The 15,961-nt window shown below is 41.1% G+C and overlaps 1 protein-coding gene across 5 annotated transcripts in view; it reads left to right on the top strand.

Moving 5' to 3' along the window:
* Positions 1 to 15,961, top strand: part of LOC128703928 (inner centromere protein A) — a 45,008-nt gene that overhangs the window by 7,558 nt on the left and 21,489 nt on the right. For 3 of the 5 annotated variants that reach the window (XM_053798812.2, XM_053798814.2, XM_053798811.2), the window contains exons 5-9: positions 804 to 955; positions 4,185 to 5,954; positions 7,818 to 7,883; positions 8,918 to 9,020; positions 14,316 to 14,369. In XM_053798812.2, the coding sequence (XP_053654787.1) occupies positions 804 to 955; positions 4,185 to 5,954; positions 7,818 to 7,883; positions 8,918 to 9,020; positions 14,316 to 14,369 (2,145 nt within the window). The remainder of the gene's footprint in view (positions 1 to 803; positions 956 to 4,184; positions 5,955 to 7,817; positions 7,884 to 8,917; positions 9,021 to 14,315; positions 14,370 to 15,961) is intronic. The other 2 variants (XM_053798815.2, XM_053798813.2) reach the window with 1 other exon arrangement.

Genomic DNA, 15,961 nt, shown 5'->3' with positions numbered 1-15,961 from the left:
AACTTATACCATTAACTAGTCACTAGTTAATGGTCCAGGTCTGTCCAAAATGTTTTAAGTTTCTTTCTCCTGTGTGCAGGTTATTTGCGTATTGTTCCAGTCATGGTATTGTGCTTTTTTGTTCCTAATAGGTGCATTGTTGAAGCAATTTATGTACCAAATTATAGAAGTATTTTGAAGGTAGAGGAGGGCATTGTTAAAGTGGTTTTGGCACTTAAAGAGGATAGAGCAGCATAGGGTGACCAAGAGGGTGTAATATTCCAGGGTGGATGGAACGCCATGGAGGTTTTAGGTATCAGTGGCTTGATCATCTAGACTTGAATCCTGAAGGAGGGGTGGGGATATTTGCAATTTCAGCCTGTAGTATCAGGGAATACAGTGATGGAGTGAGTGATGGTGAAAGTGCTTCTTCTTCTTCTTCTTCTTCTTCTTCTTTTCTTCTTCTTCTTCTTCTTCTTCTTCTTCTTCTTCTTTTCTTCTTCTTCTTTTCTTCTTCTTCTTTTCTTCTTCTTCTTCTTCTTCTTCTTCTTCTTCTTCTTCTTCTTCTTCTTCTTCTTCTTCTTCTTCTTCTTCTTCTTCTTCTTCTTCTTCTTCTTCTTCTTCTTCTTCTTCTTCTTCTTCTTCTTCTTCTTCTTCTTCTTCTTCTTCTTCTTCTTCTTCTTCTTCTTCTTCTTCTTCTTCTTCTTCTTCTTCTTCTTCTTCTTCTTCTTCTTCTTCTTTTGTTGTTGTTTTGGATCGCTCTGTCTCGGTGGGAGATGGCCGATGTGTGATAAAATTAATTTTTTTTTTTTTTTTAACTGCAGGTTGCTCAGGAGAAGACAAGAAGGGATGTTTTGATGGATTCCAAATGTAAATTAAGGCGCCCTACAACACCTGAGGCATTGTCTACTTGTAAAAAGAAGACTGGAAAGAAGCAAGCAGTTCATTATGTTGATTCAGATGAAAGTTTCTCCTGGTATGTCCTAGCTTTGCATTTTCAACAATTTAAGGCATTTGAAATATCAGGCTAAGATTGTACACTTGACTGTACATTAAGGATTGTTCATCTTAAGGTGAAAACAAAAAAAATACAGGAAAACTGGTTAGCTGGACTTGAATCCTGGAGGTGAGAAATACAGTGCCTGCACTCCAAGGGAGTGATGGGGATGTTGTAGTTTGGAGGGGCATCTGAACTGTAATGTCGGTTACCTCTGGTAAAACAGTGATGGTGAAAGTGTTTCTTTGTCGGGTCACCCTTCCTCGGTGGGAGACGACCAGTGTGTGAAAAAAAATTAATCTCATTTTTCTTAATGATGTAGTTACATGAAAGTAGAATTTTATTTATGGGGAAGTGCTAAACCTGTAAGAGTTGTACAGCACCAGGGGCAGTGGGGGTAATTAGGTTTGATTCAAGTGAGGGGACGGTAGTTCCAGTTCCTTGATCAAGGAACATCAGCGTAAATATTTTTTTATCTTCACTGTACAGAAGGGACCCACTTATTCAGCGAAACATAGCCTGATAAGATGTTTACACTATCATATATTAAATGAACAATAGAGCTAGGCTAAAAAATGTATATATAGAACACACATTACTTGCCATAATGTATTTTTGTCCTTTGCTTATAGCGAGGGTGAATATATTTATTGTAGGAAATCTGAATAAATGAAGAATGGGTATACAGTGGACCCTCCCTTTTCGTTGGGCTCTGTTTTCGCTCATTTCAGTTATGGCGGATTTTTTCTGTAAAAATATTGGCTCGGTTTTCGTTGCATTTCTCCGTTCCCGTCGGTACAGTAAAAACATTGGCGACTCAGTTGTAATTGCTCTCCTCCGTTCTCATCGGTGGTACGGTACAGGTCTGAGTGCCGCTCACACAACTTCCCACACATGCATTCTGAGGCAGTGTCGCTTTGTTTATGGTTGAGCGTACATTACTCTGCGAGCTGATACGAATTATTTCATAATAATTCATTGTCTCTGTGTGACTGCTAAATAAGCCACCACAGGCTCAAACAAAGCTACTAATCCCAGTCCTTTGGTAAAGAAGGTGAGAACACGATAGAATTCAAGAAAGAAATCCTTGAAAAATATGAACGTGGCTTACATATGACCAACATCGCGAGGATTATATGGCAAGCCTGCATCAACCATCAGTTCCATCCTAGTGAAGAAAAATTAAATCAAGGAAGCTGATGTTGCAAAAGGGGTAAAAGTGATAACGAAACAGAGATCACAAACACTGGAAGATGTCGAGAAATGTTGTTGGTGTGGATCAACGAGAATCAACTAGCGGGAGATAGTGTTGTGCAGTCGATTATTTGCGAAAAGGCAAGGCAGTTGCATGCCAGTCTCGTAAAGAAAATGCCTCGAACGAGCGCTAATGTTAGTGAATTTAAGGCTGGCAAAGGCTGGCTTGAAAAATTCAAGAAGTGTAGTGGCGTACACAGTGTTGTAGCGGCGTACACAGTGTTGTAGTGGCGTACAGTGTTGTAAGGCATGGTGAGGCAGCAAGTTCAGATAAAATTAATGCATGAATTGAAGGATTTGTTCCCCAACAAGTGTTCAATTTGACAAAACAGGCCTCTTTTTCGAAGAAAATGCCAAAGAGGACCTATATCACACAGGAGGAAAAGGCACTGGCAAGACACAAGCCTATGAAAGATAGGCTAACTCTCTTGCTCTGTAGTAATGCTAGTGGGATTTCAAAGTGAAGCCTTTACTGGTGTATCACTCTGAGAATCCCATAGTGTTTAAGAAAAACAGTGTCACCAAGAGTAAATTATATATGACAAGGGAAATTTTCCTTGATTGGTTCAGTGAAGTGTTTGGCCCCAGTGTGAAAAAATACCTCCTGTCAAAGAAATTGCCACTCATGTGCCTCCTGGTAATGAACAGTGCTCCTGATCATCCTCCAGACCTGGATGACCAAATGGTGGAGGAGTTTAATTTCATCACAGTAAAGTTCTTGCCCCCCAATACCTCTCCCCTCATCCAGCTCATGGACCAGCAGATCATTGCAAACTTCAAAAAACTCTACACCAAAGCAATGTTTCAAAGGTGCTTTGATGTGACCTCAGACACTCAGTTGACCCTAAGAGAGTTCTGGAAAGATGACTTCACTATCCTCAATTGCATAAGCCTTATAGATAAGGCTTGGCAGGGAGTGACTTCAAGGATGATGAACTCTGCTTGGAGAAAATTGTGGCCAGAATGTGTCCAAGAGGGATTTTGAAGTGTTTGGGGCTGACCCTGTTGACCCTACACCTGTTGTGGATTGTATTGTGGCATTGGGGAATTCCATGGGGTTGGATGCGAGTGACCAGGATGTGGAAGAGTTGGTGGAGGACCACAGTGAAGAGCTAACCACTGAAGAGCGGCAAGAGCTTCATCTGCAACAGCAGCAGAGCACAGCTGTGAAAAATGCTTCAGAGGAGGAGGAAGAGAGAGAGGAGAGAATGTGCCTTCTTCAGTGATTAAAGACATGTGTGCAAAGTGGAGTGAGTTGCAAAGTTTTGTGGAGAAATATCACCCCAACAACGCTGTTGCAAGCCGTGTCGGCAACATGTAAAATGACAATGCCATGTCCCATTTTAGGCAAATTTTAAAGACACCAGAAACAGAGCTCTCTGGAGTTTTTTGTGCAACAGGGTCCAATGACTCTCAAGCTGGTGCTAGTGCCATTAAAAAGCAAAGAAGAGAAGTAACCCCAGAGGAAGACTTGGTACCTAAAGTCTTTATGGAAGGGGATTTCCCTTCCAAACAATAGTGACCCCTCTCTTTCCCTTCCTCTCTGTCTACCATACACCAACAAGAGTCTTCAATAAAGGTAAGTGCCATGTTATTTCAATATTGTTTTATACTACTTGATTTCTCATTCTTTTCTGTATGTAAGTCTATATTTAATGTATAAAAAAATATTTTTTGTTAATACTTTTGGGTGGCTGGAATGGATTAATTGGATTTACATTATTTCTTATGTGGGAAAATCGTTTCAGTTTTAGTCAATTCCACATTTTGTTGGAGACTCTGGAATGAATTAACAGCAAAAAGGGAGGGTCCACTGTAATTGAAAACCACTGCATTAGCGAAATGCCATAAAGCTAAGCGCTGTAAAGCGGTGCCTGCCTGTGTATGATAATGACATGTTTTAATTTTAATGTTGGTTTCTCAATCTTTTCTAAATGTGATGACTGTTTTACAGCACCGAATACAAAAGAGGAGAGAAGAAAACTTCTGTACGTCAGAATCCAGATAAAACCTCCGTATCCCAAATTGAACGAGGTATTGACTGTGACCCAAAACATGACCCAGCTTCATCACGCAGCACACCAGACGAGGAGGAAGAGTGCGTCAGTCGTCTTGGGGACCCAGCATCTGATCCGGTTTTGTCCCGAGATGTGCCTGAAAAGGAGAGAGAATCTGATGCAGTGTTGCCACCAGGCACACCAAAACGAAAAAGCAGAAATACCAGTCGCTTAAGTGTATGCTTGAAGTTTGAAAGCGTAACATCTGTAGACTTAGGTGAGGCTACAAAGAGACCTCAAGGAGGAAAACTTAGTGTAGGAAAATTTGCACAAGACACTTCAGTAAGTGTGTGCCAGGAAGAGGTGGTGGAGGAAGCTTGTGTTCCTGAAGATGATTGTACTTACTCTGAGCTCCGACTGGAAGATAGTGATGGTGATGATAAGAGCGAAAGTGAAAAGGAAAGGAACATACACGAGCCAAACAAAGAAATGGAGACAAGCAAGGAAAACCGCAAATCAATACATCTCGGGAAAACTGCCCAAAGTGTGTGTGAGCAACCAGAAAAATTGGATGAGGAATGCAAATCTCAATCTCAGGACCTGAAAGAAGTAACTCAGGCTTTACCAAACTTCTCATCACAATTTGTACAACCTCTGCCAAGTGTTCGGACTACTCGCACAAAACTGAGGGAATTACAGTCCGCTTCAGAAGACGATTCAGATAAGTGTAATAAAAGAGTGGATCTTTCCACTCCACCTCATCCAGTTCCCAAGCCAAGATCCACTCGAACTAAGCAAAAGAAGGAACCGGAGAGTCACATTATCAGTGATGATTCAGATGACGTAATGTTACCACCTAAGATTGTACCAAATTCACGAGTAACAAGGTCGAAGTTGAGGGTTATAAAGGACAGAATCAATAGTGTAAAAGGGGGATTGGATTCCCAGATTTCATCGGAGGATAGAAGTGATGAATCTGAAGAGGCTAGCTCTCAGCATGGTGGGGAAATTTCCCTGTCTAGCTCAACTCACACAAAGACCAGAATGACTGAAGAAAGTTGTGATGGTAAACATTTCAGTGACGGGATGTCAAGTTCCGATTCGCAAAGCACAAAGACATCCCAAACCAGAAAACGACAGGTTGAGAACACACCAGAACAGTCTACTGGTTCTACAAGAACCAAACGCAAGAAAGTGAATGAACTTACAGAGAATGAGATTGTTAATCACAGTCATAGTCTGCGTCTAACTCTTTCCGAGTCTGAAGATGATAAGTCAGTACCAGGTCCAGTCGAGATGAACTCGACATTTGTTAGAGTGGATTCCCATGATGTCTTGAAGAAAATTTTAAATAAAAGTGATGAATCTAGTGAGTTGACTTCATCAGAAACCTCAAAATCAGTGCAGTCAACCATGTTTAAACACATTAATGCACCTGTCTCTGTGACAGCTGTTAAATCCAATGAAAAGTCAGAATGTAGCCCAGTTCGTCGTATAACTCGATCCAAAGTGCGCCAGTTACCGGTCGCCAAGCCAAGCCCTAATAGGCCATCTCCCTCTCAATGCATTGGCAAGGCTATAACTCCAAAGACACCAGTACTTAGTAGCTTTGCAAACATTGGCTGTATGTCCAACGCTCAGAGAGGAGCTACACGCGGCTTAGCTGTGCAACACAAGGGTGTGCTGGTCAAGAGTCCGGTGAAACCTGCTGCACAACCATTTGTCATGTAAGTCGTCTTGAACTGTACTTGACTAATCCTAGAATGTTTGCTGATGGTAAATGAATATTGAGAGCTTTTAACGCATCTTTCTAAATGCAATAAGATCACAGTAAACAGGTGATATCACAGTATGCAAAATAATTACAGTGAAAAGAAATGGTGAAATTCCAAGTGTTATTGCGATTTCTCACATTGTTTGGGAATAGTAAGAAATAATGAAAGTGCTTCAAATGATAGCTCTAGACTGTGTTGCAATCAGCACATCAGGAGGTTGCAATGTTGCAGAAATAGAATAGAAAATCCAGGCAGATTTGTTCAGGGGAACGAATGTAGAGAGAGTCATTCTTCTGAACGAATCTGCCTGGATTTCCTACTCTATTTCTACAACATTGCAAGTTCTTGACGTATTGATTGCAACATGAAACACCTAGAGCAATCGTTCAGCTCCCCCTTTGGTTATTTTGCATATTTGAATGTGGATCACTATGCCTTGGCTGGAGACAGTGTTTCAGATAAAAAAAAAAAAAAAAGTGTTCTTGACTGGTGTACATGTGACATGCATCCTTAACAACTCTTGTATAGCATATAACCTTTAAATGCAATTAACCAATCTCGTCTATTTTTTTAAACTATTTTGTCCACTGTATACGTACTTTTATTTTCCTCAGCTCGATTAGTGTTTCACCACGTGATCTTTAATATGCTTATTATTAATACAGTTTATATTTATGGGGAGATGCTCGACCCATAAAGGTTGTATAATTTCTGGGGAATGGAAGGACAGGGGTTAATCAGGTTTGATCCAGAGAAATGGAGGATGGCTCTTAATTCTTTGGTTGAGGATCCCTTCGCTAGAATCAAGTTGCAACCCTCCTGAAGCGCTTGGTACGGTCAGCCCACAAATTCTGTATTTTCTATCAATCATCATCCTGGTCATGGACAGGGCCATGGGGGCGTTGACCCCCGGAACACACTCCAGGTAGCCTCCCTTTCTTTACCTTTGTATCAGTATATGTTTAGCTTATTTTATCCTTTTTAGCACCATTCTTCTTGTCCAAGGATTTCATTGCTGAAGCCCTGACTCGCCCTTCTTCTCATCGCCTTTCTGTTGATTACCTTACTCTTCCTCTATCCCCACTAACTCCTCATTGTCCCCATTTCTCCAGATTCTTTCTTGTTCTCTCTAGTATAGTCTTATCTAATCTCCAGGGATACCTTTGAAGACTAGGCTTGTCTGGTGTTGCCTCATCAACCAGGCTGTTACTGTTGGCAGCTTGTTGGCTTGCATATCTATCATGGACATGTTGATCTTGCACTTGGCAAAGGTACATGTTCAACATCCTCTTGAAGACTTCCGCCCTTGTTCCAGTAAAGTTTCTGATATCTTATGGTAGTGTTAAATAGTCTGGGCCCAAAAATGTTGATGCAGTGTTCTTCTATTGTGTCCACAGGAGCCCTGCTTTTCACTTGGTTAATTTTACACACACTCCTATATCTCTCACTCCAATACAGTGGTACCTTGGGATACGAACAACTCAAAACTTGAACAGTTATGTAAGTGTATTTTTGAGGGTCCGAAACGGATTAATCTAATTTACAATATTCCTTATGGGAACAAATTCGTTCAGTATCGGCACTCGAACAGCCTTCTGGAACAAAATAAATTCGCATCCCGAGGTACCATCGTATGTTGTTACGGCTGTGTGCAAATTTGGAACCAGGCCCTCGAGTACTTTACATGTATATTTTATTACGTATCTCTCTCTCCTCTGCACCAGTGAGTACATATTTAGGACTTTGAGGCATTCCCAGTAATTCAGATGCTTTATTAGCCCTATGCGGACCATAAATTATCTGTATCTGTTCCAGCTCTGATAATTCTCCTGCCCTGAAATTACCTGTCATCACTGAACAAGACTCAACAAGAGAGGACAGGTGATTTGAAAAGTGTCACAATTGGCACTATTTTCCTTGTTTTGAAAGTTCTTCACTATCCACCCCATCATTTTCATGTCTTTTGTGAGACAGTGGACCCTCGAATTTAATCGTGCCTTTTCTGTATGCAAAACTATTTTTATCTATAAAATGTATTGTTTGTTAATATTTTTGGGTGTCTGGAATGGTTTAATTGGGTTTACATTATTTCCTATGGGAAATATTAACAAAACAGACATACAGAAAAGGCACAACTAAATTTGAGGGTCCACTGTATTTGCCTTATTGTGTTCTCTGAAAGAAAGGTAAGCTGACATCACACTCAGGTCTTTCATGTTCCTTTCATTTTAGTTAGTGATCTTAGATGTTGTGTACAGTGTCTCTTTGAGTTATTCATTCTTTCCATATCTAAATATAGTAGTTATAACCTGTAAGTAATGCATGTCAAGTTACTCTCCACTACTCACTGGAGCACTGTTTATCTCTTCCTGTAATTTTTGTGTACCCTTTGCCAAGGTGATCGATGGATTGCTTGACACAAAGATTATGTTCTGACAGTAATGAAGAACGTCTGTTTTTTTTTTTTTTTTTTTTTTTTTTTTTTTTTTTTTTTTTTTTTTTTTTTTTTTTTTTTTTCAACAAGTCGGCCGTCTCCCACCGAGGCAGGTGGTTTATACCTTTGATAATTTTCAGAGTTTTTGTACTCCTGGAGCCCAGCCTTGGACCAGGCTCATTGGGTGCTTGCCTGGCCAACCAGGCTGTTATTGCTGGTGACCCACTGGTACAAAGCAAGCTTTTATTATAGCACTAGTTTACTCTCTATGGTTTTATCAGTGGTCTTGATAAAGCTCTATATAGAGTGAAGTATTTTCACAAAAGCTCTATACCTGACCATTCTTCATCATTGCTGTTGTTGGTTTTATCTTTATAGTGGCTCTCCCTACCTTTTAATAGTTTTTTGTTAATTCTGTATTTTTCTCCATTCACATTCCTATATCCTTGCTTAATTTAAAAAATTCCTGTGTTTCCTTTAGCTCGACGACGGGTCACAGTGTGCGCTCCTTGGCAGCTGCATATCAGAATCACATTGGAGAAACTCCTAATGAAACAGAAGAGTTGACATCGGAAGTGTGTCAGGTTTGTAGAGACGCGTCGTTTAAAAAAAAAAAAATCAGAACAAGTGAGGTATGAAACCATGGCATGGGAGTCTTAACTCTCCAGGTCAGTGGCTAAGCTGAATGGCTTACACACTGGCCTGGAGTCTTAACTCTCCAGGTCAGTGGCTATGCTGAATGGCTTACACTGGCCTGGAGTCTTAACTCTCCAGGTCAGTGGCTAAGCTGAATGGCTTACACACTGGCCTGGAGTCTTAACTCTCCAGGTCAGTGGCTAAGCTGAATGGCTTACACACTGGCCTGGAGTCTTAACTCTCCAGGTCAGTGGCTAAGCTGAATGACTTACACACTGGCCTGGAGTTTTAAATCTCCAGGTCAGTGGCTAAGCTGAATGGCTTACACACTGGCCTGGAGTTTTAAATCTCCAGGTCAGTGGCTAAGCTGAATGGCTTACACACTGGCCTGGAGTTTTAAATCTCCAGGTCAGTGGCTATGCTGAATGTCTTACACACTGACCTGGAGTTTTAAATCTCCAGGTCAGTGGCTAAGCTGAATGTCTTACACACTGACCTGGAGTTTTAACTCTCCAGGTCAGTGGCTAAGCTGAATGGCTTACACACTGACCTGGAGTTTTAAATCTCCAGGTCAGTGGCTAAGCTGAATGTCTTACACACTGACCTGGAGTTTTAACTCTCCAGGTCAGTGGCTAAGCTGAATGGCTTACACACTGGCCTGGAGTCTTAACTCTCCAGGTCAGTGGCTATGCTGAATGGCTTACACACTGGCCTGGAGTTTTAAGATTCACCATAGGTTCAATCCCCACCTGTTCTGTGGTTTATTTGCAATTGTGTTCTTACAGTTTCATGAGTCTTAAGTCACTTTGTTATACAGTAAGTCCTTGATTTACAAACGCATTGAGAATCTTGTGTATTGTGTATAATATTATTATACCATTATTATGTATAATGTCATTAATATTATTATATATTATTATTGTCTATATTACATATATCATTTATATACACAATACAGAAGGTATTGTAACCCCGGATTTCGGCTGTAATCTGTTCCAGAAGGTCGCCCTAAATCCGAAACGGTCTAAAACCGAAGCAATATTTCCCACAAGAAATAACGTAAATACAATTAATCCGTTCCAGACACCCAAAAATACTGTTCACAAAAAATTAATTTTTTAAAGATTAACTATAGTTTTACATACACAAAACAATGAGAACTAAATAAAATGGCTAATGAAATGTATAAATGAACATTTAAATCATTATTACATACAGTGGGACCTCAAATATCGAACTGCTCCCAACTCAACCAATTATGTAAGTGTATTTTTGTAAGTGCTTTTATAAGTGTATTTTTGAGGGTCTGAAATGAACTTATCTAATTTACATTATTCCTGATGGGATTAAATTCATTCGGTAATGGCACTCGAACAGCCATCTGGAACGAAGAAAGTTCGATATTTGAGGTTCCACTGTACCTTTCTTGAAGACTTAGAGTATGGAAGACAGGGAGGAGGAGGAGAGGTTATCTCCACCACCATCACTGCCACCATCACAACCACTACCACCATCACTACTGTCCTCTACCACCATCACTACCACCTTCTACCACCATCACAACCACTACCACCCTCTACCTTTGTCCTTAATCACTGAAGAAGGCACCTTCTCTCCTCTCTCTCTCTCTTCCTCCTCCTCTGAAGCAGAGGAGCACAGCAGCAGAGCAGCTGTGCTCTGCTGCTGTTCCAGATGAAGCTCTTGCAGCTCTTCAGTGGTTAGCTCTTCACTGTGGTCCTCCTCCAACTCTTCCACATCTTGGCCACTCATATCCAACCCCATGAACTTCCCCAAAGCCACAATAGATTCCACAACATGTGTGTTTCTCACTTTCTTTACCAAATGGCTGGCACTAGGAACTTTCTTTGGGCCCATGGTGGCTTAATTTGCAATCACAGTCAGTAAACAAGCACAAAAATTGCGAAATGTTTTGGATGAATGCTCACTCAACTAGTGACAAAGCCAGACTGATGGTGTTCCCAGGCAGGCGAACACGTCCAGTACAGCTGATTTCCGAATCACCGGCCGAAATCCAGGGCAAATTTTTCAGCCAAAAAGCGGCCGATATCCACAGTGGGGCTCCACTGTATAAGCAAAATATTTGCTCTTGCCATCTGCTTTTATGAATTTTGTTATATTTTATGTTATTATTAAATATAGAGGTGCTCCTTGGCTTACAATGGTTCAGCTTAGAATATTTTGACTTTATGATGATACAAAAGCAATTACTTTGGAGGTAAAACAAAATAATTACTGAGCATGAAGGCAGCAAGTCCTCCTATCAAACACGCTCACGCATGCCTGCTGGAAGTCCAAGCCCCTCGCACACAAAACCTCCTTTACCCCCTCCCTCCAACCCTTCCTAGGCCGACCCCTACCCCGCCTTCCTTCCACTACAGACTGATACACTCTTGAAGTCATTCTGTTTCGCTCCATTCTCTCTACATGTCCGAACCACCTCAACAACCCTTCCTCAGCCCTCTGGACAACAGTTTTGGTAATCCCGCACCTCCTCCTAACTTCCAAACTACGAATTCTCTGCATTATATTCACACCACACATTGCCCTCAGACATGACATCTCCACTGCCTCCAGCCTTCTCCTCGCTGCAACATTCATCACCCACGCTTCACACCCATATAAGAGCGTTGGTAAAACTATACTCTCATACATTCCCCTCTTTGCCTCCAAGGACAAAGTTCTTTGTCTCCACAGACTCCTAAGTGCACCACTCACTCTTTTTCCCTCATCAATTCTATGATTCACCTCATCTTTCATAGACCCATCCGCTGACACGTCCACTCCCAAATATCTGAATACGTTCACCTCCTCCATACTCTCTCCCTCCAATCTGATATTCAATCTTTCATCACCTAATCTTTTTGTTATCCTCATAACCTTACTCTTTCCTGTATTCACCTTTAATTTTCTTCTTTTGCACACCCTACCAAATTCATCCACCAATCTCTGCAACTTCTCTTCAGAATCTCCCAAGAGCACAGTGTCATCAGCAAAGAGCAGCTGTGACAACTCCCACTTTGTGTGTGATTCTTTATCTTTTAACTCCACGCCTCTTGCCAAGACCCTCGCATTTACTTCTCTTACAACCCCATCTATAAATATATTAAACAACCACGGTGACATCACACATCCTTGTCTAAGGCCTACTTTTACTGGGAAAAAATTTCCCTCTTTCCTACATACTCTAACTTGAGCCTCACTATCCTCGTAAAAACTCTTCACTGCTTTCAGTAACCTACCTCCTACACCATACACTTGCAACATCTGCCACATTGCCCCCCTGTCCACCCTGTCATACGCCTTTTCCAAATCCATAAATGCCACAAAGACCTCTTTAGCCTTATCTAAATACTGTTCACTTATATGTTTCACTGTAAACACCTGGTCCACACACCCCCTACCTTTCCTAAAGCCTCCTTGTTCATCTGCTATCCTATTCTCCGTCTTACTCTTAATTCTTTCAATTATAACTCTACCATACACTTTACCAGGTACACTCAACAGACTTATCCCCCTATAATTTTTGCACTCTCTTTTATCCCCTTTGCCTTTATACAAAGGAACTATGCATGCTCTCTGCCAATCCCTAGGTACCTTACCCTCTTCCATACATTTATTAAATAATTGCACCAACCACTCCAAAACTATATCCCCACCTGCTTTTAACATTTCTATCTTTATCCCATCAATCCCGGCTGCCTTACCCCCTTTCATTTTACCTACTGCCTCACGAACTTCCCCCACACTCACAACTGGCTCTTCCTCACTCCTACAAGATGTTATTCCTCCTTGCCCTATACACGAAATCACAGCTTCCCTATCTTCATCAACATTTAACAATTCCTCAAAATATTCCTTCCATCTTCCCAATACCTCTAACTCTCCATTTAATAACTCTCCTCTCCTATTTTTAACTGACAAATCCATTTGTTCTCTAGGCTTTCTTAACTTGTTAATCTCACTCCAAAACTTTTTCTTATTTTCAACAAAATTTGTTGATAACATCTCACCCACTCTCTCATTTGCTCTCTTTTTACATTGCTTCACCACTCTCTTAACTTCTCTCTTTTTCTCCATATACTCTTCCCTCCTTGCATCACTTCTACTTTGTAAAAACTTCTCATATGCTAACTTTTTCTCCCTTACTACTCTCTTTACATCATCATTCCACCAATCGCTCCTCTTCCCTCCTGCACCCACTTTCCTGTAACCACAAACTTCTGCTGAACACTCTAACACTACATTTTTAAACCTACCCCATACCTCTTCGACCCCATTGCCTATGCTCTCATTAGCCCATCTATCCTCCAATAGCTGTTTATATCTTACCCTAACTGCCTCCTCTTTTAGTTTATAAACCTTCACCTCTCTCTTCCCTGATGCTTCTATTCTCCTTGTATCCCATCTACCTTTTACTCTCAGTGTAGCTACAACTAGAAAGTGATCTGATATATCTGTGGCCCCTCTATAAACATGTACATCCTGAAGTCTACTCAACAGTCTTTTATCTACCAATACATAATCCAACAAACTACTGTCATTTCGCCCTACATCATATCGTGTATACTTATTTATCCTCTTTTTCTTAAAATATGTATTACCTATAACTAAACCCCTTTCTATACAAAGTTCAATCAAAGGGCTCCCATTATCATTTACACCTGGCACCCCAAACTTACCTACCACACCCTCTCTAAAAGTTTCTCCTACTTTAGCATTCAAGTCCCCTACCACAATTACTCTCTCACTTGGTTCCTAACTTGTATATATATATTTACTTCTCAGTACTGGTATTTACAGTAACTATTTGTTTATTTACTTACCCAGTGACAGTTTATCTGGAGTTTATCTGGAGAGAGTTCCGGGGGTCAACGCCCCCGCGGCCCGGTCTGTGACCAGGCCTCCTTAGGTCAGTGTCCCAGGATGCGACCCACACCAGTCGACTAACACCCAGGTACCCATTTTACTGATGGGGAACATAGACAACAGGTGGAAAGAAACACGTCCAATGTTTCTACTCTGGCTGGGAATCGAACCCAGGCCCTCACCGTGTGAAGCGAGAGCGTTAACCACCAGGCCACCAGAGTAGTTATTTATTTAGTGTATTTCTGTTTGACTTACGATGAGTTCACCGGAACATAACCCCATTGTAAGTTGAGGAGCAGAGATTAACCCGGTTAGGTCCTGATGACCCCTATTTGACATGGCAAATTTTTTTTCAGGTGACAAATTCACCGGCTCGGGTAACTCGACATCTACAAAGCAAAGCTTTTAAGGTGAGTTATTATTGTTATTGTCACTACATGATAGTAGCTCTCTGCCCTTACTTTTTTCACTGCTTCATTAAGATTAATGAAATTAAAACATTGAGAAGCCTCTTTGCACTAGTATCAAGGTCACATTATTATACAGACTTGAAGATATTAGCAGTTTGGAGGGATATGTTGTGTATCTTTATATGCATATGCTTCTAAACTGTTGTATTCTGAGCACCTCTGCAAAAACAGTGATTATGTGTGAGTGAGGTGAAAGTGTTGAATGATGAAAGTATTTTCTTTTTGGGGATTTTCTTTCTTTTTGGGTCACCCTGCCTCGGTGGGAGATGACCGACTTGTTGAAAAAAAAAAAATGAAGATTCCTCTTAAAATGTGACATAATGTGATATATTGTATTGGATACCAAATTTCCCAGGTACTATCTTACATTTCTTTGTTTATTGATGTCTAGGTCTCTCGTAACTTTTGACAACAATTATGTAAATGATTGTGATTTGAATAAATGCATTGATAGGAAACACCTAATGATTCGGGGAAAATGAATATCCATGGGAGGTTGCCCATTAATGAATTCACTGCATGTCGGGAAATTACAAGCCAAGTACAGTGGACCCCCGGTTAACGATATTTTTTCACTCCAGAAGTATGTTCAGGTGCCAGTACTGACCGAATTTGTTCCCATAAGGAATATTGTGAAGTAGATTAGTCCATTTCAGACCCCCAAACATACACGTACAAACGCACTTACATAAATACACTTACATAATTGGTCGCATTCGGAGGTGATCGTTATGCGGGGGTCTACTGTATTCAGTACTCAGAACCTATGTTCGAATACACACCCATATTATTATAAGACTAGACAGCTAATGGTTCATAAATGTTACTTTGCTCACACTCCAACAGCACGTCAAGTATTAAAAACCATTTGTCTCCATTCACTCCTATCAAACACGCTCACGCATGCCTGCTGGAAGTCCAAGCCCCTCGCACACAAAACCTCCTTTACCCCCTCCCTCCAACCCTTCCTAGGCCGACCCCTACCCCGCCTTCCTTCCACTACAGACTGATACACTCTTGAAGTCATTCTGTTTCGCTCCATTCTCTCTACATGTCCGAACCACCTCAACAACCCTTCCTCAGCCCTCTGGACAACAGTTTTGGTAATCCCGCACCTCCTCCTAACTTCCAAACTACTAATTCTCTGCATTATATTCACACCACACATTGCCCTCAGACATGACATCTCCACTGCCTCCAGCCTTCTCCTCGCTGCAACATTCATCACCCACGCTTCACACCCATATAAGAGCGTTGGTAAAACTATACTCTCATACATTCCCCTCTTTGCCTCCAAGGACAAAGTTCTTTGTCTACAATTATAACCACTTTTTTTTAAGGGGTGGAATGGTAAGCCAGCAGAAGGCCTCGGTCAGATGACTGAAAGCTCCAACTGTGGGTCATCATGTGACTAAGACCCATGTCAGGAAACGTTTGTCGTCTTTCCTGCTGAACCTTACCTAACCTAACCATGTTATAACCAAAGACGAGTTTTTTAAGAATAATGATGCATTCCGAATTTCTTGTTCTTA

Source organism: Cherax quadricarinatus, chromosome 95, assembly GCF_038502225.1.
Source record: "Cherax quadricarinatus isolate ZL_2023a chromosome 95, ASM3850222v1, whole genome shotgun sequence".
NCBI lineage: Eukaryota > Metazoa > Arthropoda > Malacostraca > Decapoda > Parastacidae > Cherax > Cherax quadricarinatus.
The sequence above is the reverse complement of the archived record's forward strand: the minus strand, read 5'-3'. Positions and strand labels throughout refer to the sequence as shown.